The sequence below is a fragment of the Paramormyrops kingsleyae genome, chromosome 18 (genome assembly GCF_048594095.1).
Source record: "Paramormyrops kingsleyae isolate MSU_618 chromosome 18, PKINGS_0.4, whole genome shotgun sequence".
Lineage (NCBI taxonomy): Eukaryota > Metazoa > Chordata > Actinopteri > Osteoglossiformes > Mormyridae > Paramormyrops > Paramormyrops kingsleyae.
The window spans coordinates 19,575,152-19,599,179 of record NC_132814.1 but is presented as its reverse complement, the minus strand read 5'-3'; the positions used below and the strand labels follow the sequence as shown (position 1 = coordinate 19,599,179).

Below are 24,028 nucleotides of genomic sequence, written 5' to 3'. Positions count from 1 at the left end.
GATAGCTCTCCGGTCACCGTTATGGAAGTCGACACCTCCGTGAGAAGGATTTTTGACATCTTATAAGGTAGCCTAAGTCATATGATGAATGACAAATTAAAAACCTTTAAAAAAGATTACTCAAAAGGGACATATTATACACTTTTTAGTAAATGTGTTCAATCAGCATTTTAAAACAGAATGGCTCCATCTAATGGCAGTTTCTTATACTACAAGTCATAATTGGATTAGTATTAATGAGATGCATTTGGTACAATTTATAACTTAAAAGTGACGAAAAGTAACATGATCTTAAAACGCGCATAGGCTACAGATAATGATGGAGTCAGAGGCTAGACATAATTAATATATCGGCTCAAAAAACGTCACGTTACACATTTACTTCAAAATTGAATATTACAGCGCAGAAAACCAGTTATTAAAGCCGAGGAGTAATAGTATTATATGCTGGTGAAATGGATATTGAAGACAATATTTTAGCAAATGTGTTTTATGTCAACAGCACTGCCTGACATAACGGAGTGAAATACTGTTGGAACAATGCAAAGAGGGCAGATGCTTGCCAGGTCACGTGACCAAAACCTCCCTGTCGTCTCCGTCCAAGGAAAAAGAAGAAAAACTGGAAATAAAGCCAAAAGCCAAAGTTTGCTAAATAGATTTCATTTATTAAGGCTTAAATTCTTCTAAATGAACAGGGGGAAAAAAATGAAAATCTAATGCTTTTTCAACCCTTACAGGCATTTTAACCACTAACAGCAACAGTGGCCTCATTAAAAGGCTAAAATATCATAGTTTAATGAATTATTATCAATATTATTATTAAACCAAGGTCTTTCATCGTTAATATTTTTGGAAACCAAAAAGCGTGGCAAACACCAAATGATCAGCACGTGCATTTTTTTTATTATTCCCCCACCAGAGTGAGTGGCCTTGGCTGCATTTCATGCTTCTACACTCAAAGACAAGGATCTCTCTCCCCCCCCCCCCCCCCCCCGATAGCCTCCATCGGACTCTCAGGAACATGCAGGCTAGGATGTGATGAAGAACGCTATGGGTGGGGGCCATCCGTAAAAACAAAGGGGCGACCGCCATGCAAACTCCAAATTATCTGCACAACAACACACTAATAATCAGGTGATGAGAACACAGGAAAAAGGCTAAATGAGGGGAGCGGCTAATTTACGAAACACTTCGGGCTTCGCGGGATGAATCCGACAGATTGATAGGCACTGAAAGCAGATACTCCTGCGTGAACGGCAGAACACATCATCATCCGAAGGCCATTTCGAAATCGGGGCAGGAACAAATGTCTGCTGGGGCTGGACATAGCGTCCGTCCCAGCAGATTGGGAAGCGGGCGTGTTTGTTGTTAAGGTACCACTCAGCTGTTAGCATGGCTAGAGAGCTTATGTAACACGTTTAGGTTAACACCTTGGTCAAGGACTCTGGCCACCGTCCTGCTCTGGGAGTTACGTGCATCCAGTAGGGTATTAATCCAATTCATTGGCCATGACATTACCAGCTGTCATCTGGCTGAATGCAAGGACAGGAACAGAATTACAGGCCCACATCTACTAAGTGACACGCTCCACTTACAGCCCACCAGCCAGGGAATCACTTCAGTTTCCGCTGCAGAAACCCAGCGATTTTCTTAATTTCCATTTCCGTTTCTTTTATTCAACAAGTCAAAGGTTCCCTCATTCCCGAATGAGAACGGCATTTACAAATACTGTTTCTGAAGAATCCACATGAATCGCCCAGTCCTTTTTTTTTTTTTTTTTAACCTTCATTTCAAAAGTAAATCACCAAAGTGAACCTCTGTTTGCACTCCATCTCCCATGAACACTTGCTCCTGCATTAAAGCTAAGCTTTGTGGGGGCGACCAAGGAAACGCTTCCAGAAAAATAAAGAAACAAAGCCCGAAAATGAAGACCCCCAAAAAAATGTATTTTGAGGACAAAATGATTCACACACAAATGCAGCAATTACATCACAATTTTTGTCTTAAAATATTTGTATTTACGTCTATTGAGCATAAAATGCACCACACCCCCATCACCTCGTATACTCAAATATAGGTTTTTCATGGACAATATGGCGTAATTTAATGGGAACATCAGAACTGCCATTGAGAGTCGGACAGAACCACAGAGGTGATTGTCCATCTAACCTTTTTATTGTTACTCTGAGAGACTGCACATCCCCCTTTAGAAACATCAAAGAATAGCTTTATTTCCCTCAATATTATTCCAAAAAGAAAAAGAAAGTTTCTGGATATACTTTAATTTTTACAATAATATACAACAAAATACATTTCGATTTTTTTTTTTTAAAACACTAAAAGTTCTTGACTCGGCGTCTCGTTAACATGTAGCCTATCATTGCCCCTGGGATCCTCAGCCGTAAGGCACCGCAAACCCCCTAAAAGGAAACTACACCACCCAGTGGACAGTAAGGATAGTACACGTAATTTTGAACAAAATATACATTTGAAAAATGTCTGCTTCCATTGGGTCCTGATTTAATTAGAGAAAGGACGGCGGGCGGGGTAACACATACAGTCAGATAAACAGGGTAAAATACTGCAGCCAACATACACATACACTCATTATCCCTGCAGAAGAGAGGAACCAGGAGCAGAGAGCTCATTCAAACAAAATTTTATTAAATATTGACAAAAAAGAAAAAAAATATAAAAATTACTCGTTTTAAAAACTGAACAGAAGTCCTAGTGTAACCATTATTCTGGTCAGCAATACAGTCTTCTATTGCTTGACGTGATTTTGGCATGGCTGGGAGATGAGCACGGGGTGGGAGGGGGTCGTGAAAACGCCATTTTTATCATTGTCCTCCACGAGCGGTTCTCAGAGACTTTCAACAAGGTTGGCTGCAGATTTACTGCATTTTCACTCACTCCGGGTACACGAGCTATTGTAATTCTGACAGCACTCCGTACTACAAGGTCCGTAAGGCCTCGGATCCTTTAGGATCGCGCGAGTTTACAGTATATAAATTACATCTAACGGCACCGTCTGTATGAAGTTTTGTGCGGAGAAAATGCACTTGACTCTGCGAAGAGCCTTGTTTTCGGTAAGCAGTAACGAAAAGCCGAGCGCAGGGACGCGCTGCGCGCTTCCGGCCAACGCAACGAGCGCGGCACCGATTCCGATCCCGACGCTGCTGGTCCTGAACGGGAAGCGGGCTCGGGGGTGACGAGAAATAACATTTCACAGGCATTTTTAATGTGCCCCCCCCTCCCAGCTCAAAAAAAAACGACGACGTAAGGTGGCGCTGGGGTACCCTCGCCAGCAGCGATATTTAAGTGACTATAGAAAAAAAGCCATAGAGAACAAAATGTGAACGGGTTTTTAAAAACATTTCTCCAGCGCACTACAACCCCCGAACGACCGGAACCACGCTAATTCTGAAACCGCCGTTGTCCATCACATTTACACTGCATAACTCCGTTAAAAGCGGTGAAAATTGGGACTATCAGACAAAAAGCCGAGCGCCAGAATGTGAATCTATCCTAAGTTCTGTTCAGCTCTGGATTGAAATTTATTTAATCAGTGAATTAACTTAAATTTATCGGAGCTCCTGGGACGGACTTGTTCAGACAGTGCCAGACAAGGGGCAGAAATTGACTTAGGAGTTTTCTCAAAGGGGACGTGGACAGAACCATAGCTGTTTAGTGCCATGTTAGACTCTACATATAACAATCTTTTTGGCCATACTGCATCCTCACACCCCCTGTCTGTACGGGTGAGTTGGCGTACCCTCCCCATTTCACACAGCTTTACACCCCCAATCAAAAAATGTGAAGCAGAGCTAACCGAGTGTCACTGGACTGTACATGAGTGTGCCCTGACTGGGGCCATATGCCAGTTATTTCCAACGCAGTCCTTAGGGACCCTCAGACAGTCCATTTTTTTGCTCCCTCCCAGCTCCCAGCCAATCAAGAACACCGAATACCTGGCATGAGTGCGTTGCGAGTTGTGCAACAACAAAAACGTGCACTGTCCGAGGGTCCCTAAGGACTGGGTTGGGAAACACTGCCCTTTGCGGCCTGGAACAGGCTCCCCCAGGATCCTGGTATAAAGGTGTCAGAACATACAATAATCCCCCCCCCCCCAATGAATCCAACCTTGCTGAAATATTAAAAAAAAAAAAAACCTAAATATAATAAAAATAAAAGAGCACCTTTAACTCAAGTTAAATAATACGAGTTGTGGGAAGAGGTCTTTATTATAAGTGATGTGACCACATGGGGGTGGGGTTGCAGTTATTGCAGACTGTGTGCAAGAAGTTGAAAGGCAGGAGATTTGTTAAAGTGAGACCTACTGCTGAGGCTTCATGGGAAGTGTAGTTACCTTGCGCACCACCCCCTCCTCCTCCTGCCGCTTCTCGTAGTGAGAAAAGTCATCAAAGATGGAGGTGGTGTGCTTGTAGGTGGCGATGATCTTCAGCACCTGCTTGGCCTTCTCCAGCGGCACCTCCTGCGTGTCCCGCGAGTTGGTCACCGGCTTGTTCTCGTTGTTCTCCAGCCGGATGTGCCGCAGCTGGCTGTTGGGCACGTCCTTGACGAACACCCAGCTGACGTCGAACTTGCCCTTCCACTTGTCCTGCGCCCACACGCCGGCGCTGGTGCCGTAGTCCACGGGCGAGCGCATCTCGGCCACGCCGCAGAAGTGCCCGCTGCCGTTGACGCTGAAGAGCAGGTAGAGCGGCCCCTTGGCGCCCAGCGAGCGGTAGGCGCCGTCCAGACGCTTGTTGCCGTGCTCCGTGCTGCACCAGATGGAGTACTTGATGGAACGGTGGATGTCGTCCTCCGAGTAGCTCTTGATGATGAACACGCGGCCCATCTTCAGGTTCCAGTCGAAGTCCTTCGGATTGTAGCTGTGGGTGGCCCTCAGCTTCTCCAGCACTGGGTGGGGGTCCCCGCCGGGCCCCAGGCCCCCGGGGACGGGGCCGCCGTTGCTGCCGCTGGAGGAGCTGCTGCTCTCGGTGCTGCCGGCCTGGGCATATGCCAGGTTGCGTTTGCGGGGGGCCACCCAGCGGGCTTGCGGGGGCAGGCCCTGGCTGTGGTAAGACTGCAGGGGTAGCTGAGTGGGGGGCAAGGCAGTGGGGGGCATGGCCAGAGGAGGCACCATGGACTGGGGGGACTGCTGCACAGGGTGGGGGCCCGGCTGGATGGGCGGGACCACCTTGTTGATCAGCCCCTTGCTGTCCCAGGTGCCGATGTCCATGCTGTGCTTGATGGCCCCCGGGGGCAGGACTCCAACCGGCTTCACCTTGGTCTTGAGCTGGAGCTTGGCGGGCCTGCTGGCCACAGATGCCCAGGACGTGGGTTTGGGCGGCGGCAGGCCGACGGTGTGACCCCCGTTACCCAGCACCGAGCCCCCGATGACGGAGCCCACAGCCTTGATGGCCGAGCCGCCCACGTCGCCCCCGATCTTCAGCCCCACCATGCCTTGCTCCAAACTGTTCATCCCGGGCGCCTTGTTCAAGGTGTCGCTGTGGAACCCCGTCTGTCCGTCCACCAGAGTGCCCCCTAGTGAGCTGGGCGGGTAACTGTAGCTTCCGCCGTAGGCAGAGCTTGCCGTCTGCTGCCCCTGGGAGCCGCCGGTGCCCCAGGCGGAGAAGGCGGGGCTCTCCGGGAAGAAGTTAAACCTGTGGGGGTACAGACTGCTGCCAAGCCCCCCTGGCTGCCCGAAAACAGTGTCGTGCATAAAATGGTGATCGCCATTGCTGAGGGGTCCGTAGGGGGTCAGGTAGGGGACAGGTGGGTCTCCACCAGTGGACCAGGGGGCGTCGCTGAGCGGGTAGGGGAACCCGACGGACGGGGCGTAGTAGCTGGACAGGTACGGATCGGTCATCGACTGATAGCTGTTGCTCTGAAAAGAGAGAGAGAGACGTTGATATTAAACACTTTTCAATAAAGAAAAATCTATTTTAAACAGCCTCCGGGCAGCGAATCTTTTAACACCGATTTACCGATTTGGATCTTCGCCATTAATTAAACGGCTGCGCAGGAACCTGGAATACAACACGAACCTCCGGAAACGGCAATCCGAGGTGGCCTCTCCCGGCTGGAGACCGGCACGGTTACGCCCGTGCGTTGGTGCGGTCTGCGGACACAAGACGTGAAACGGACCCAAGGTCTCGGCTCATCCCCCTGGGATTTAGCAGCTAAGGCGCCGGTGCTCGCTTCGTCAGTCGATTAATCGATTAACCGACTATTAGCACGACGTAAAATTTATTTACAGGCAACAGAAGAACTGTAACAGGCTTTTGGCAATTAGATAACATATTTTACATAAGTGAAATACCAGGAACCTGAATCACCCACAGCTGACAGGTTTGAGTCCATGTAGCAACAAATGATAACATATTAATGCTAGCAGGACCCGACCAGAGCTGGGATTAAGAGATCTGTAGTACATATATACTTATACCAATGGCATAGTACACACTCCTGCTGCTTACATAACTTACTTTCCTTATTAGGTAATGAATAGGCAAACATTTTCTACTGCCCTCTTCAGGCCTCAAGTGGAAATACCAAACGGCCAAACAAAAAGCCCAAATAGGTCATTATGTAAATGTTTGCTAAACTGAATTTCCTTGTCAGGGTCATTAACAAGGCAAACAGCGCTGTGCCAAAAGTCACCGACACGCAGATGAAATTCACAGCCTGTAACCAAGAATATCTAGAGGAGAAAAAAAAAAAAGGTACAACATGCACACAAAACGGGTCAGCGTTTAATTGGAAAACGCTCGCGGTCTCTGCAGACCAAGCAGGCTACAAAATCTGATTCCCCCAGTTCGGAATAAATGAGGGCTTCCTACCACGTCACACGTACGGGGATCAGCGGGCGAGATAAGGGCCCGCCAGTGGGACACGCCACTCTACCGAAAGCAGGGGATTCAGCGGGATTCGACCTGACGAAGAATTCAGAGTTTCACCGCTAAGCGGAGGACAGAGGAACACTGACACATGAGAAGCTGCTGTCACTGAAGTGCTGACCACAGACCGCAGTGACACCACCAGCGAGCCGACTAACAGCACAGCCCCAGCTCAGTGGGTCAGGACCCCGCGCCTGAAGGGTGTTGGTTCAAATCCCAAAGTCGGCAGAGTGATTTCACTGTAGGGCCAATGAGCAAGGCCCTTAAGCAGGGATTGCCCAACCCTGGTTTCTCTCTAGCACCTAACGGCCAAACACCTTTCACAACCACTTATCTACTACAGGGTCACAGTGACCCGGAGCTCATGGCACAACACGTATACGCTAAGAAATGCCAATTAATGCTTTATAATGGAAGAAGCCTGCAGAAATGCTACCCACTGTGCCAACGTGCCACTCAGCTAACAAGTTAAAGCTAAAACACTATTCCACATAAAACGTTACAGGAAACCATTTACCAGGCCACGCACACGCACGCAATTTACAGCACGGATATTCGTTTTTTAATTTTAGCCCTGCACAAATCACCATGTCCAGGGGATTAAGCTAGACAATTGCCAGCCAATCACAGAGTAGCCATTCAGACACCGCTATACTGCATGCAAATGGCCGCATCATGTAATTATGTACCAGCGGTGAAATGCTTTTGCTGGAAAAACTGCCCATTTACACACAGCAAAAGAGGGAATCTCATAAAGCCTGTTAGCTTAGCGTCTGTAAAAATTCACTGAGCTGGAAGCAGTGAGTGCGGATCGGTAAGGAGGATATTATCACTCAGTGCTGATTTAATTAGCAAGCACTAGTAATTTTTCAGGGATACCCAAGTGAAGTACCTGCATCCCCGACACGACCTCTGCGCCGATTACTATCAATATGCCGTGTGATTTTGTAAACTTCTGCCAAAACGTGCAAAGGTCTAGACCGCAGAACATCTGTCTGTAAACACCGATTCCCCCATTTATCCGGCAGAAACGTCTAGCTGCAGATCAACCACCCCTCTTACTCGCTGATGGCACAGAGGTTGGAGACCAGGAGATGCTCACATGTTAAACATTAACCCACGGAGCAGAATGGCACCCACCGGAAAAAATGTAGGAAAACATGAGGAATAAGGAAGAGGGGAGGAGGCCTAGAAACACTGAAGGGACGTTATTCAAACAGGAACGTCATGCCTTTGCAATAGCTGCAATATATCAATTGGTACGAACAAGCAGAGATAGTCTGCTAATTAGGTCCAGATGCTGAATCGTCGTGGATGCAGCTCAGCGGATGGAGGTAAAACCTCTAAGTGCTTGAGAAAAGGTCAAAAACTGCTGCTCTTTGAAGCATTTTAGCCATTAAGTTAGCCCGAGTATATATTTTGCTAACTTATTTTTTTCTATCATGTAAGTCCAGGAACATTTGATAAATTCCTCAGATTTATTTTTGGAGATACAGGGTATTAGAGGAAGCCCTCGGCCAGCCTCTTCACAAGGACGTTCTAAAAAATATGTACACCCTCCCTGCAGGTCCAGTGATGCTTCTGAAAGTGGAGAAGATGTCAGGACTTCTCGGCGGGACCTGCACACTCATCGAAACGGCCCCCGGACGGATGAATATTAGTCATATTTCAGACATCAGCTAAATTCAGTCCATACAAATGAAAATGTGCTTGGGGGCTGAGGTACAGGCAGACATACATTCCGTGGTCAGTTTCCATTAAACAGCTGCCTGCTCTGCAAAGAAACATCTAGTTACTCTTTGAACCAGTGGCTCAAACTCTGCACACTTTGTTCCACATTCCTAGTCATCTATACATCCTGGTCCTTCATATGCATACAGTGAGATTAGTACTGAAATGATGGGTTCTATGAAATGCACACTGCAGCGGATAATTTCCTCAGTGAAGAACATTAATGTGAAAATGTGCCAAGCGCTTTCTCTGGGGGTGTCCTCTCACCAAGCAGAGCAGCAGAGGTGATGAACCCACGTGTTCATCACGAAGATCCCTGAATTCTCCTTGTTCACTTGGCAGGGAGAACTGAAGGCTTGCGGGGGGGGTCCAAGGGGACATTTAGGAAATTGACAAATTATCTTACACAAAGCTCAGGCGGGGGTGTTGGCTCAGCAGGTTAGGATGCCGTTGCCTGTGATCAGAAGGTCACCGGTTCAAATCCCAGGGTTGGTGGAGTGACTTCAACCATTGGGTCCCTTAGCAAGGCCCTTAACCCACAAACACACCAGAGACTGGCTGACTCTGCTTGCTCAAACAGATGCCACTTTGAATGAAGCATTCTTCTAAATAAATTAAATGGTAACAGACACATTCTTATTCAGGGGTCCCTAACTGAGGGCTATTTTCATGGGGGGGGTAGGGGGGTCTCCCAGGTTGAAAAAAAGATTTACTAGATTAGCCTACACCGGGGCTCTTCAAATCTGGCCCTCGATTCCAAATCCAGGCCTTGTTTTCAGTTCTCTCAGGTAGTCAGTTTAATAATTACTGATTCTGATTGGCCACAGGCTTCACACCCGGCTCTCAGTGTAAAGGCTGGAAAATCAGCAGGGCTCGGACCATGAGGACCGTGATCTGAAAGGGCCTGTGCTGGACAGTTTAGCAGCACAACATATAAACATCATTAAAAGGCCAAATAAAAACAAAACATTGTTTGACAGTTTGTCTGGTACAAAAATTACTTACTAATCCTCACCAGCTTATCAGACGGAGAGTGAGAGCAAACCTGGAGTTTGTGTAAGGCAGCACGGGCCATAAGGCAGGAACACCCAATACAGGAGGCCAGGCCTTCACAGGAGGCCAGGCCTTCACAGGAGGCCAGGCCTTCACAGGAGGCCAGGCCTTCACAGAAGGCCAGGCCTTCACAGAAGGCCAGGCCTTCACAGGAGGCCAGGCCTTCACAGAGCACATACACCGTTACAAATCACAAGCTAACTTCAGACACAGATTGTCTGATGGAACAAAGCGACATCTCTGTAGTTAACCGGAGACACACCCCGTCAGCCGTGAGGAAGTACTTATCTGTAATATCCTGGCAACGCTACAGAAAAGCTCATTATTCATCTTCGGGGGATGGGGTCATTTTCATCCTGCCACGGACATACATGTACAGGCATAAGCAAACTTTGGGTCAGAGAGCAGTCAAACAGCATCTCTGGAGCAGCAGGGATCAGGGGCCCTGCAATTATATGATTACCCTGCCAACTACGAGATTTGAACCCATGACCTTCCAGACATGGGTAGAGCTCTCTTGCCCTCCTAAGCTAAACAACATTCCAACGTCAGATTCCCCTCTTAAGAGCCACATAAATGAAGCAGGGCGGGTATCTGACCCACACAAATTCCGGAAGGCAAGTCAAACGACGTGTATTACTGTGTAAAGTACCATGAAGCCAAACCGAAGGCTCGGGCCTGGCTAGCGAAGTACAGAGCAGCAGGACAAGGCTAAAGCTGCTGATCAGATCACCCCAAGCCAGTGAGAAACCACCTGCCTAGATCTCCGCAAGCAGCGTCCAGCGGACAGATGCATAAGAGATGGAAATTCTGGGCCCAGTTATGTCTGAAGACCGAACGGCACTTTGCACATTAAAAACTTCGCAAAAGCGGCCATAAGTGCCTCCGGAGGCTAAGGGTGCAGGACAGCTGGACGGGGCAGAACCGGATCGCGCGGCAAGTCGGTGATGTGAAACGCGCGACGACGGGGGAATGATGAGAACATGAAAGGTTTCAGCGGATCGAGTCTAAGTTTGGGCCTAAATCCCAGGGAGACGCTCAGAAAGGAGCAAGCTGTGCACAAAAAGTGAGAGATGTCAGCGAGCTCTGCACGGGCGTGAGGGTCGGAGTGAGTGCTGAGCTCTCAGAGACTGGCCCACGGCTCGTCAATGACAGACAGATGGGAAGTCGGAGAGATATACTTCACTGAAGCCAAGAGGAGCTCATGGTGGGCCCAGGGTTTGAGTCTCCTCATGACCCCATGTTTGTGGAGCTTGCATGTTCTCCCCATGACATCATGGGGTTTACTAAGGTTAACCAGAGTCACCAAACTGTCCATAGGTATGAGTGCATGCATGAATGGGGTGAGTCTGCCCTACCATGGGTTGGTGCCCCATCCTGCTTTGCGTCCATAGCTTCTGATATGGGCTCTGGAACCTTACGATGCTGCATTGGACAAGCGGGTATAGAAAATGGATGGCTGAACCTAGGTGCAGAATTCTGGTTTCGATTGCGTTTTGCCCATCTTTCACGTTAATCTAACATTCTGCTCTGGATGAATCTCATCGTGCAAAATATGCAAACGGTCAAAAACCACACTTGCGGCAAATACCTTCGCAGCACTTTTTATATAAAGAACTGCTCCAGCCAAACGTTTGCCTGGAGCAGCAAATGACGCCTCCGATGCTCGTTTTGACGTCACGGCAGCAAGCTCAGAAGGCGAGAGAGGGGCACTTGGTTCCGTGGAAGCCTCTTAGTGAGGACACTCCGTCTCTGAACATCAAACGGACGTCCATATTACAAGAGCACAGCGAGTGCCCCACTTTGGTCCAGAGAAGAGCTCCTGTAGTGACTGTGAGAATTATCAACAGAGTAACTGCACACCCTCTCACTCGGACGATGTCTGAGACTTTTGGCAAGAAATCCCCATTAGCAGGAAATTTCACAACGGGAAAGGGGTTCATACTTCCGTCTGCAAGAAAAGAAAAGAAAAAAACGATACAAAACAAAAACAGCTAAAAATAGTGCAGAGAAGTGTTTGAAACAGGCCAGACAAAAAGGGGACGAGGAACAAGACGGAAGGCAGCTTCGGGCAAACCTGCGTTTCACGCACCTGGATTTAAGCGGAATCCTAGATACGCTAACTGTGGGGTCGTGACCTTCACATAGGAGATAAAGCCCTGAACAAAACTGAGGGCCACGGGATGCAGGAAGTGGGTGAAAGTGAAGGAATGAGGCCCAACACACACACACACACACACACACACATAAAATCAATCAAAATTTTAAAAATTACTACAACTAACTCAAACACTGGCATCGCAGCTAGGGCGTTTCCTGCCTTGTGCACCCTGGGATAGGCTCTGTATGGATGGATGGATGGATGGATGGATGGATGAGTGGTAGCTACATAGTTGTCTCTGAGGGTCTCAGACACAGTTCAAGTTTCCAAGTCCATAAAACAGCTGTGAGAGCAGAACCAGACACCATCTTCACCAACAATCTGACTACAACAGCTTCTCCTGCTACATCTCCCAGATGCTTCGCCACCCTACCAGACAGGAGTAACGCCGCCCCAAAGCTGATCCATCATAGTAAGCAGTGGAAACCCTCCAACTCTGACTCCACACAGCATCAAGATGTAGAGATGATCTCTCACCCTCTGTGGAAGGTCCTTCACTGGCCTATCTAGCAAGCCACTCTACATGGAACACATAGAACATCCAATATAATGACCCTTAAGGATAGCTGATATTAAATAGCCTCAATTATTTCACAAAATTTTTCACAGAACATGGTTCCCTTCCACAACCGCTGCAGGCTAAACCGTGTCGACCGTCATGCTGAAAATCCCACCTTCCCTCTGTGGGAAACCAGTGAAGTATATTTAAAATGTCAACAGTGACCATCAGCTTCAGAGCTTCACACAATCACAAGAAATACTGCCTGAAAAAGGTGGAAAATTGACAAATTAAGTCTCTATACCAGGCAAAAACGCAACTAACAAAACGTGACAACTTATTTTGAGAAAGTAAGAGCTGGTGCTGAGAAATTTAACAAAACAGCCAAAAATCAAACAAGTTACAAGACCCTGTAACAAGATATGAAAATAAACCAGCACTAAACAAAATTATCCTTAAGAACAGCTATTATATTATACCTAAAGGTTTACCAACAACACACAAGCCACAACATTATAGCTATGAGAAAACTGTACCCAGGAACATGTTTGACTCGTTTCCTGGGACATGCACCAGTCGACCAGTTCCAGAATGGCAGTTGCACATTGCTGCCATATTGTGAATCCACCCCTGCCCTTCCGGCCCGAGGTTCGAGACGAAGCTTTACAAGAAGCAGACTCGAGTGCTTTTAGCACCTTCTTAAATACATGGAATATCCCCTCAGCCTTAGCGACAAATCGCTAAATTGGAGGCTGCTGCCAGTATCACAGCTGGAAAGAGCTTCTATCTGTGTGTGAAGGAGATTTAAGGACACTGTCTGTTTGGTGTAGCCGACTGCAATCACTTTCAGCACGACCACCATCCTCTCTGACACACCTGAACGGTTTCTAAAACTGCAGAACTAAACGCTGGCATACGGAGAGCTTTGACAATACCTTAGGAAATATGTCCAACGAGCAGAGACCCTGACACTCACCTGGTCAGATTGGCTGGTAAGATACGGTTCAAAATCGTCGTGTGAGGCTTCCTTCTGGTGGACTGAGCCATTTTGCACTGAAAAAGAGAAACTGCGTGACTCACTTCCCAATTCACAGCCAGATTAAACAAACAGACACATGCTAAACACAGGATGAAGGACAAAACACATGAACACCCAAGGATTACTTTATCAGACCTTTTAACTCACCCATCAATAACTAACTGCTGCTAAATTACCTGCAAGGAGACCTAATTTGGGATATATCTGACAGCATAATGAAAGCTCATATCACTAAACTAATCAATAACGTCTTGATTCCCGATTCCCTCTCTGAAAGTATTCAAATACTGATCAAATTCAAGAATAAGGGCACGAATTAGCATCGGGGATAAACAAGCTTATCTTGGTCAACAGTGTAGCCTTATACAATTCCTTGTAAGTTATCATAATTAGTCCCAATCATTAACTGCATGGTCTAAACATGAATTGTGGTGGGTCGCATGTGATCGATCACTAATCGGGTTACATTATGAGTTACACGCTAGCTATGGATGTATGTATGTCACACTCACGCAGAGACGCACACCTATTATATACACACACATATACATATTTATACATAAAGATTTTTATACATATACTTTTACACACATCAACTTACACATATATTATTTTTTTTCCTTTTTATTTTTAGTAAAAACAGACGTATCTGGCAAGGCGGTGCGGCCCCGGCAGGAGCTGCCCTAAGTGAACCCAAACCGGCCCCAAAGCGACTCCTAAGCCGGTCCGCAAATAGAGAAACGACACACGGACGAGGAGGAAAAAAGGCGTCTGTCGCCTCGCTTACCTTTGGAGGCTTGTCCCTTTGGTCTCTGCATTGTCGTTTTAAGAAGGACGCCATGCAAAACACGGTACAAAGAACACACACATTAACACACGTAAACAAGCCGATCGCTCCGGGTGTGCATCACGTTACAGTCACTCCTTCCCCGACCTGGAAAAAACAAACACCGACACTATCCGCTAGATAAATAACTAACGCGCCCAGCTACTTAAAGTTACTCCAGATATCAAAAACAAGATTAAAAAATAAAAACATAGGTGACAGATAACTCCCTAGTCCTTAGGTTACAGTTAAGCTTATTCCCACTATTCCCACTAAGGTGCAGGATATAAATGGTGGGGAGCGGGACTGTAAGACCAGCAAACTAACGACGGCGCTACGGTGTCGCGCAAAAAGACGCCGATGCGCCGGATCTCCGGAGCGCTGGCTGTGCGGCGTACGCCTGCCGTCCCCCGGGCTCTGATGTGACTCCGTCCTCCCCGCAAAATAAACATACGGAGGCCTCACTTCGAAATGAGCTTTAAATGCCGAAATTAAAAAGCGGCTCGCCGGCGATGCCCATGCACCCGGCGCTGCTGCCTACCTGAGGGTCTATGCTTGCGGCGGACATAATTCATCAAGCAAGCCCCCGGATTCAGTCCCGTCTTCCCGAAGCCCCCCGTGTTTTCGGTCCCTGCTCAGTGCGGGTTTTTTTTTTTTTTGGTAACCCCCCCCAACCAACACATACATATAAAACGCGTAGCTGTATCACCACTACGAGCACCACTGCTACATCCGATCGCCGATCCACTTGCTTTTAAAATGTGTATATTATTTTTATAAGCATTTATAATAATCTGTCCCGGAGGAATCTGCCTAGCAGGGGGGTCTTTGTATCCAATCCACAGTTTTTACTTTAAACGTTTAATTTGTTTGTCTTAGTGATTTTTACAACCATACTGGGGTGTTACTGCTTATTTCTTTTCTACTTTAACAAATCCCCCCGGTTATCGTACAACCCGATCCACTTCCCCCCCCCCACCGAAGGCAGCTTGATCCGGGGTCTGGCGGAGCAAAAGAGCGAGGGAGTGACGTCACCACCGCCGGACTGCCGCGAGGGGGGGCGGCGGGTTGGAGAAGAATGACAGATTGGACCGGAAATTCGGATCAAAGGTTTAAACTTTTCCATTTTCTCCCTGCAAATGTATCAATCGAAAGGTTGCGTTGCATGTCTATAGTTAACAGCCAACAGCGCAATCACTAATAGTACTAATAAGTATTAAGTATTAACGATACAACTTTATAATGTGTTTGAGGCTCAAAAGTATCTGTCTTGCAAAAAAAAAGAAGCTAATAAGCACATAGGGCAAAAAATACTGTAATTTAATTAAACCATGTTAGCATTTAGTTGACGCCGACATGCTCAGAACACCAACTTGTCCCAAGGCATGAATCAGTCCCAGTGTGTTTTTTCTTCAGGAAACCCTGAGGAATATAGAGCTGGTAGTTGTATTACCCCAGAAGTCAAGCTTTATGGGCTTTGTAAACGCATTATACCATCGATAGTACGCATTTTATTTACGTAACTTATCCTATTGCTAACTCAGCAAGGCGATTCCTATTTTTAAAATCCCAAGGTAGCGTTGCATTTCCACGTCCGCTTGGTGTCGCTGCAGAAACAGCCTAGATTGTTTTTAGATTTAAAAAAAAGGATGAAAGGAAACTTCACGAGCGGAATATGGTCGTTTTCATTTTCTAGACTCTTTAGCCAATATATCCACCCAATGTGCTATCCTCGCAATTTTTTGTTTCTTTTTTCTTAATTTGCAAATGTCTTCTATTTTCCTCCCTGTCGTGTTCCCTGGTGTATCTCACAGTGCGTTGTTTCTTGTTGATAATATCCATTCCATATAAAACATGCAGTGATTCACATAATAGCGCATAGGGGGACGCAAACGGAAAACCCAGCTTCAAATGAGCTGGGCAAGTATTTCGCAAAACCTAAAACACACCAACCCAGCAAAATGTTTGTGAAACCGATAAAAAAACTAAAGTGAAATTATTAATTTAGCCTAAATAGAATGTAGCCTAAATGTCAAAATATCAAGCGTTCCATAGCCTAAATAATACACTTAATATTCGGTTTAGTTTGTTCTTTTCGCCATGATTCTGTTTTTATCTAAAACAGCGCATTTGTCGAAACCCGTTTGATTCTTTCAACGAATGGTTGGGAAATGCTATTCAAACTATTATTATATGAGTGTTTCAAAGCCTGTGCTAATTCAAACATCCGAGGTTTCGGGAAGGTCATTTCATTTAATGTCTCATGTGAACTTGCCAGCCCCGCCCTCGACATCACATGCCAGGCAGCCGGTCGGTTCTCCGGCTACTTGATCCATAATGACCGCGATCCCCAGCATGTCGGCGGACGGGAGCTCTGCGATGGTAACTCCGGTTGAGCCGAGGATGAGGAGCGAGGAAGAGAGGCTCGGGACTTTCCGTGACTGGCCGAGAGATGCCCCGGTTACCGCAGTCGGTCTTGCCGAAGCTGGGTTTTACTTTATTGGGCCCGGGGATAAGGTGCGATGTTTCTGTTGTGGTGGAGTGCTGAGGTACTGGGTTCGCGGTGACACCCCACTGGGCGAACATAAGAAGCACTTTCCGACATGCGGCTTTGCGCTGGGCAGAAACGTGGGAGACATTCAGGACTTTGCTGGACGGGGTTCTGCTGACGACGTGGACGGTCAGCTGGTCAGCCAGCTGCAGAGGATGACCGTGGATGACCCGGCTGTCCTGGGACAGGCAGTGTACCCAGACATGGAGGCAGAGGAGTCGCGGGTTACTACTTTTCAGGACTGGCCCACCGATTCCTCGGTCCAACCGGACGTTCTGGCCAGAGCTGGTTTCTTCTATACCGGTACGCCTACACACCTTCAACAAAGGTTGCCAACTCTCAGGCATCTGGCGTGACACGCACGCTTTCTGACTCTCACGCTCACGCAAGAAATCCTACGGTAAATCTAGATTATTCGATTATGAACCTAAAACTAGCTGCATCAAAAGCGTAGTTTGCAAACCCTACGGACTATTTATAAAGCATTTGCATAGGCAGGGGCGCCGTAAGGGGGAGGAAAGCTAGGACGATTCCAAGGGCCCCTGAGTGACAGGGGCCCTAAAAAATTAGGAAAATAACTGGATTGGTTTGGACTGGGGGGCCTAATATGATATGCTTTCATGAGGCCCAAAATCTCTAGCAACGCCCCTGTGCATAGGCCTACATGTAAATGCGTATGCAGACTTGACTCGAATTGAAAATCTCACGCCAGCCACCTGACCAAAGTTTGCAACCCTGTTCAACTGCTTCCACTTTCCAGATGCTGCTTGAGTCATTTTCCACTTTTGAGCACTGAAAGTTTCCGGATTTGGGGTTTTACAGTAATACAGGTGCCGAATCATGTGATTTAGTAGATAACGTATAACAGTGAGACAATATGTCATGTCTGTATAGTAATAATACAGCAATATTATGGCGTTGCACTAGAGTACGGACAATAACAGCACAATAGTCATGGGGTTTTGGATGGAAAAAGACCGCCATACCCCCGCTTTGACTTTTTTATACTCTCAAAGAGAGAAGTGACCTTTTTAGTCCCGGTTGCCCAGTGTATCTTTGTATTGAGATATAGGCTAGTAAAATCCACATTATGACCGGTCAGTCACCTCTGATGAGCCTCATTGTAATGGAAAAAAAAATTAACGTTAATCGTAAAAGCTGTCGGAAATACGTACACGCAAGGAATAGATTGCAAAAAATATCAATTTTTCTAAAAACTCATTGCTTATGTTTACATACAGGAATATGACCCCCCGTGTAATTAAACGGAGCAGTGTATTTAATCTTGGACCTTTGAGTACGTCGGCAAAGTAATTTGCTGTTTGCCTCTTGCAGGCGTTAGTGACTCATGTTGTGAGTGAAAGATGCGCACGCTGAAAGCCGTCAGGGAACTGTATCCCTCACAGGACGCGGTGACAATGTGAAGTGCTTCTACTGTGATGGAGGCCTGAGGAACTGGGAGCCTGGGGACGATCCGTGGCAGGAGCACGCCAAGTGGTTTCCACGGTAACGGATACAGGCAGCGCGTGTTATAGTGATGCTGACGCTGCTGGTCCTGGATCAGTGAAGCTGAGGCTTTTGCTCTCCGATTGGCCTCCTCTCGTTGTAAATTTCTTATGTTCTCCCTCGTTATCATTTCTTATGCAACTGACGCAAGTTTTAGGTTCAATAAATGCACTGAAATTGGTAGCGTGTCATGACCTAACAAGTCAACAGATAACTGAAAATGAAAGGGACATGGGACATTCTCAAATTAAGCAGGTTAAATCTATGGTAGAGTACTCTGTTTAATAATAGCTCTAGCAATCACGTGGATGTTTCCGGGAGTATTTTAAACGGTGTTTCTGTGGCATAACCGCCCCCCCCCACTTTAGATGCGAGTTTCTGCTTCAGGCGAGAGGACGCGAATACGTCAGCAGCGTGCAAGACTCATACTTCAGTACAAGTGAAACCCTGGTAAGAAGCACATCCTCCTAAAACTCTACTGATCATTTGTAAGTCTGCTCTCAGATTAATATGTTCTTAAATAAAGCGGTTTTATTTTTCATCTCTGTAGAGTGCATCTCCGATATCTACTGCAAGAGACGCCAATTCTGGACATGGTGAGCACTCATCTAGGTAGCTAGAACAACAGCAACAAGGACAACAACTATAGTACACTACTACTTAATAATAATAATTGTTTTTTTCTATGTATGTATGTATTTATTTATTTATTTATGTATTTATTTAACCCCATCACTGGCAGCATTTGAGATAGTAAATCAGTTTTAGTTTTGGATTCAAACTTACTTATAAAAAATCCAGCTTAATTCATATCCAAAAACTGCACACTAAATCCAAACATGGCTGCCTTAGTAAGAAGGCGAATGATTTAAAGCAGCCCTTTAATCACGCCGCAGGGAAACAGTGGCCGCAGTGGTCCTTACAGTGGGGTTAAAATCACCCAGTGCCGCTATACCCTGTTAGGGCCGCTTGCTAGTGGAGTGTAATTTGCACACACGTCGCGTGAGGGTGATGTAATCACGCCCCAGGGCTCTACGCTCCCATTTTGTTCAATTTGTCCGCCTTTCAGGCACTGAAATTCATCTCGGACAGGCCTGTTGGCAGGCGTGCTGGCGGGGGGGAAAAGTAAACGTGGCTGGTTCAAAGCTTGTAGCTCATTTTCCTCAAAGACTAACCGTTTTGTGACACTGGGTCATATCTGGACTGAGCTTTTACTTACTTAACAGGCACATTTATCCAAAGCGACATATAATTGAGAAAGCAGGGCCAGACAGTCCCTGGAGTAATTGGGGTTAAGGCCCTTGTTGCAAAGGCCCAGTGGTGAAACCATTTTGCTGATGACAGAATTTGAACCAGCAACCTTCTGATCACAGTCACACAGCCCCCGTGAAAAGCACATCTTTGTGTCCTGCTCAGTCTTTGCACAACTTGATTAGTCATTGGATATTTTTAGGAATCATAAAACAGCACCTGCTCTTATGGGCGTAAATATTTTACTTGCTTACATGTAATTGACAATAAAATGAGCAAAAGGTATCATTCACATTAATGAACTCAGTGTAACCATCTGTAGTCTTTTGAGCAGTTCACAAAGGTGGTTTTTAATTCTGAAAGCCGCAGTGTAACTCAGAATTTGTACCAAAGTTGCATTAGCGTGTCATTTGATGTTTGTAGTTGACCATTTTTATTGCTTTCAAGTATTATTAATGATATTCTGCAGTATTTTAATTGTTGGCTGCCTACTCATCCAGGTTTTAGTAGTCCATAGCTGAGTGTTAAGGTCTAGTTTCAGACTTACCCACCTTTGTATGTTGTGTCCTCTGATTGGCAGATACACTGACCTATCAGGGCTCCTCTTCAGCCTTGATGACCCCAGTCATCCACACAGTGCTACAGATGGGGTTTGAAGCCAATCTGGTGGAGAGTCTGGTCCAAACCAAGTATCTGCTGACAGGTACCTGCTACACCTCCGTGTCCGACCTAGTGGCAGATGTGCTGCAGGCAGAAGAGGAGGACAGGAGGAGATCCCAGCAGGCCAGAGGTACCTCCTGTCTGCCAGCATCGCAGATTTCCATGAGCATTGCAGTATGTAGTTTTGGAGAAATTGGACCTGATCATCACTTCCTGTGCTGAGATTAGTCACATGCAGCTCGGTGACCGTTGACCTTATTGGCTGCTTCATAAAACGTTCTGCCACTCAATTCCTGTTTGTGGTAAAAATCATGTAATATTGCATTTCATTCCTGCTTTGTGCTAAGCCTCATTACCCCGAAGCATTTGCCCTAATTCTCTGGCTGCGTCCCGTTCAGCACACGTAAGGTCAAACATGCTGAGATACTACCCACTGTGGTGACTTATTTTGATGTTTGACGCAAAGTGCGCAAGTGTATGTGAGGATCCCAAGTGTGCAGGGATTTCTTGAACCCAATGGGACACACTTGATATCTGAAGAGGTAAATAAGAGAGATGCTACAGCTATGTTGTCATTTGTTTGGCTCGTGTGGGGTTGTCCTTCACTATAGCCTAGGCTATGTAAACATTCATTATACAGCTTTGCGCACTTACACTGAAATGTTTTCAGAGACTCGGGTTCTGTTAAGCTGGCAGACTTCCTCGTGTTCAGTGTAAACATTAGTCGTTACTGATGTGGTACATTGTGGTCTACATACTTAGCCAAAGACTGTTTCCATGCAGTAATTGCCAAAGTGTGGATAAAGTGCAAGTCAAGCGTGCTGCACTTGGCTTCTCTGAGGATCGGGACACCCTTGAATACTTGTGCTAAGTGAACCGAGCGTGTATGTGTGGACCAAGTAGGATAAACAGTACAGAATCTGTGTTTTAGTTCAGGCCAAAACTGCAGTATTAGAGGTCAGTGCTTTGCTCTATCACTGCATTCTGATGTTATTCCCTGTTTATATCTGGGAAATGCATGTACAGTAAAATCCCGTTATAGCGGACTCGCTTATAACGGAATATCGTCTATAATGGACGAGGTCCGCTGGTCCCGGCCGTGCGCCTTTGAGAACATGCAGAAAAAGCATCGGATATAGCGGACTCGCATATAAATGAATTTCGCTTATAACGGACAATTAATTTGGTCCCCAGGGCCGCTTTTAGCTGTGGTTTTGTTCGGCTATAACGGACATGCGCATCAATAGTTATTTTCAAAATGGCTGAGAAGTCTGCTACGAAGCGTCGTTCTATAACGTTAGATTTCAAACGAGAAATCGTTCTTTTAATCGAAACAAAAAAGGAAACACAAGTGGATATCGTACATGACTATGGTATAAGTACATCTACGGTCAGTGACATCTGGAGTAACCGTGAGAAGTACAAGACTTCTTTGTACTTTGAGAAATGACAGATTATTTTTCTTCCCAGTAATCTGCATACAGTACGACATACTGCATTAGAACACCTTTTAGTGTAGGGTATTAGAATGCCTCCTGTCATTTGCTATGCATTCGTTCACTACAGTAGTAAGAAAAGGACACGTGTGTTTGTGACATAATGATTTTTGTTGAATTGCAATAGGTGAAATACGATAAATAAAGTTGGATTACTACCTTTCTGGGGTGTGGCATGAGTAAATGGTGTCCTGTAGTTGTGTTCTGGGCAACTCTGGATATAACGGACTGTTTTGCCAGGTCCCCTGAAGTCTGTTATAACTGGATTTTACTGTATTTGTCTTCGTTTCCAGATCCTGGAGTGAGTCAAGGACATAGCGCTGGACAGGAGAGGATTCAGACCCGGGCCAGAGATAAAGGTTTGGGACCTTGAACCTCCTGTCACATGCAGACACTTTTGAATAACTTGTGCGCCGTGGTTAGGCCGAGAATGAGAGTGTCAGTGTGAGATCAAAGAATGGGGTTTTGACGATTGGTAATGATGCTTTAAGAACAACAACAAATATTTGTGGCTTAGGAGAGGGAGTCAGTTTTCCCTGCAGGCAAACATTATATTGATTAACCTTTTTATAGAATAGAAAACTGGAATCTTAAAAGTTTAACAATCTTGGTGACATCACTATGTGGAGGGAGGAGTGCTGTTGAGTTATGTGTATCAGGTCGGAGGTGCAACTTTAAATTTCTCACGAAGTGCCCCCTTGTGGTTGCATGCTGCCAGCAGCGGGGGAGCTGAGTGCCGAGGAGCAGCTGAGGCAGCTGCAGGAGGAGCGAACCTGCAAGGTCTGCATGGACAAGCTGGTGTCTATGGTCTTCATACCCTGTGGACACCTTGTGGTCTGCACTGACTGCGCAGCCAGTCTGCGAAACTGCCCCATCTGCCGTGCCATCATCCGGGGCAGCGTCCGCGCATTTATGTCCTGACAGGCCTTTCCAGGTATGACGCCCCCCCTCCACCCCAAGTCATCTTCTGAACCCTGACCCTAATGCCACATGTGGGCGCTTCTCAGGAAGCCAGTACCAGGGTCATCACCAGGTTAGTTGTTTATTAATACTCGTGGGAGTTTTACTTACACAAAAAAATGTTCTGAGGGCAGAAGGAAAAATGATTGGTTCAGAGAGATAATCAATCAGATTGTAGAGGAGGTGGGACCAAGACTCCTGATTGGTTGGTCCTGCATTCTCTAGCTGCTTGGACCCACCTCCTCTACTTTCTGATTGGTTATCTCTGAACCAATCATTTTTCCTTCCGCCCTCACAACATTTTTTAATAAGCAAAAGTCCCATGAGCTTTATGCACTACCTCCTTAACCTTCTTTGTAACTTTCTTTTAGTACTACCTTCGTATTTATCCTACATGCATTGTTAAGAGTGGTTACATGCTCATTATGACAGAGATGACCTTAAATGTTAGTGGCTGCTTCGCTGCATTAGAGAACTTTCTTGGAATTCTTGCCTGAAATCATTAGTAAATGTCATTCTGCAGCCGGCCAGTTTCAGCTCACCCCCGACATTAATAAGGGATATGGAAATAGGCAGTCCATTATGATAGCGAGACCCATTTTCTCACTACCGGGAATCGCCTCGCTCCACTCGGTAGGACACGGTACATATCAGGTGGAAAGTGAATCTTGGAAGGACTGAAATATGACTTTTCTTCTTAACCAGGTGTTGGGATATTTCTGATGAAGAATGAACTCATGGCTAGAAAACAGGGGATGAATTTGAAGCGATTGTTCCACTAACCGGTCGCCTGGGCCTCTGATGTGGATTGAACTGTCACATGTTGAGTTTGACGGTGTTGCCAGGACACCAGAGAATTCCAGTCCTTCACTCCCCCTCCAAGCATAACAGAAACTAAAATGACCTACCTGATAATAAAGACATTATTTTGTTGCTGAAATCTGCATTATATTTATATAAACATTACTAAAATAAATGCACCAATTTATTTTAATTGATGATTTTTTTTTTTGACTGCTAAGGGAAAGTCATTGTACATCAAGGAGGCAAACATGAGAAACCTTTTCAGATGAAAACTAAATGTACACCAGTAAATGAATGAAGACAATACTTTTCTCACTCAGGGATTAACTGACATGAATCTGCACAGCACTATATACCCACTAACATCCATCAAACAGCTGAGAAGAAACAGGATTAAAAACGCTATTTTCTAGAAAACTGCTATTTACATTTTCAAACACTTACCATGTTTTTAGAGATTTTCTGGGTCAGCAATGCAATGAAGGGCAGGTTAAAAAATGACTGATTAAATTCACAAAGAGTTGTCAGTCTAAGACGTTATAACGGATGTGGGATATATACAAAATGCATGATCTGGAAGACAAGG

The 24,028-nt window shown here is 46.1% G+C and overlaps 2 protein-coding genes across 5 annotated transcripts; one reads left to right on the top strand and one right to left on the bottom strand.

The window, feature by feature from the left end:
• Positions 1 to 644: 644 nt before the first annotated feature.
• LOC111837044 (YTH domain-containing family protein 1) lies at positions 645 to 15,226 on the bottom strand. 3 transcript variants are annotated; one of them, XM_023798798.2, is made up of 4 exons: positions 14,756 to 15,226; positions 14,176 to 14,322; positions 13,326 to 13,402; positions 645 to 5,893 (listed from the first exon to the last, which is right to left on the bottom strand). In XM_023798798.2, exons 2-4 carry the CDS (start codon positions 14,204 to 14,206, stop codon positions 4,337 to 4,339), a joined length of 1,665 nt encoding a protein of 554 aa, XP_023654566.1. In that variant the 5' UTR covers positions 14,207 to 14,322; positions 14,756 to 15,226; the 3' UTR covers positions 645 to 4,336. The 3 variants fall into 3 exon arrangements, with proteins under 3 accessions (XP_023654566.1, XP_023654565.1, XP_023654567.1); XM_023798797.2 differs by having other exon boundaries at positions 14,176 to 14,200; XM_023798799.2 differs by lacking the exons at positions 14,176 to 14,322; positions 14,756 to 15,226 and adding an exon at positions 5,994 to 6,127.
• Positions 15,217 to 23,632, top strand: birc7 (baculoviral IAP repeat containing 7). Of its 2 annotated transcripts, none has more exons than XM_023798801.2 (9): positions 15,217 to 15,324; positions 16,493 to 17,068; positions 18,172 to 18,271; positions 18,640 to 18,721; positions 18,822 to 18,867; positions 20,103 to 20,312; positions 21,972 to 22,037; positions 22,400 to 22,612; positions 23,344 to 23,632. In XM_023798801.2, the coding sequence occupies exons 2-8, from the start codon at positions 16,552 to 16,554 to the stop codon at positions 22,597 to 22,599; spliced, it is 1,221 nt and encodes a 406-aa protein (XP_023654569.2). In that variant the 5' UTR covers positions 15,217 to 15,324; positions 16,493 to 16,551; the 3' UTR covers positions 22,600 to 22,612; positions 23,344 to 23,632. The 2 variants fall into 2 exon arrangements, with proteins under 2 accessions (XP_023654569.2, XP_023654568.2); XM_023798800.2 differs by having other exon boundaries at positions 22,397 to 22,612.
• Positions 23,633 to 24,028: the final 396 nt, after the last annotated feature.

Bases quoted from the DNA above. Each gene is read 5' to 3' on its own strand.
- LOC111837044 (XM_023798797.2), bottom strand. From the start codon at position 14,782: ATGTCCGCCGCAAGCATAGACCCTCAG. The intron at 13,403-14,175 runs GTAAGCGAGGCG...TCTCTTTTTCAG, and splicing joins AAAGGGACAAGCCTCCAAAG to TGCAAAATGGCTCAGTCCAC. The intron at 5,894-13,325 runs GTGAGTGTCAGG...CTCTCTTTTCAG, and splicing joins TTACCAGCCAATCTGACCAG to AGCAACAGCTATCAGTCGAT.
- birc7 (XM_023798800.2), top strand. From the start codon at position 16,552: ATGACCGCGATCCCCAGCATGTCGGCGGACGGGAGCTCTGCGATGGTA. The intron at 17,069-18,171 runs GTACGCCTACAC...TATCCCTCACAG, and splicing joins AGCTGGTTTCTTCTATACCG to GACGCGGTGACAATGTGAAG. The intron at 18,722-18,821 runs GTAAGAAGCACA...TCATCTCTGTAG, and splicing joins TCAGTACAAGTGAAACCCTG to AGTGCATCTCCGATATCTAC.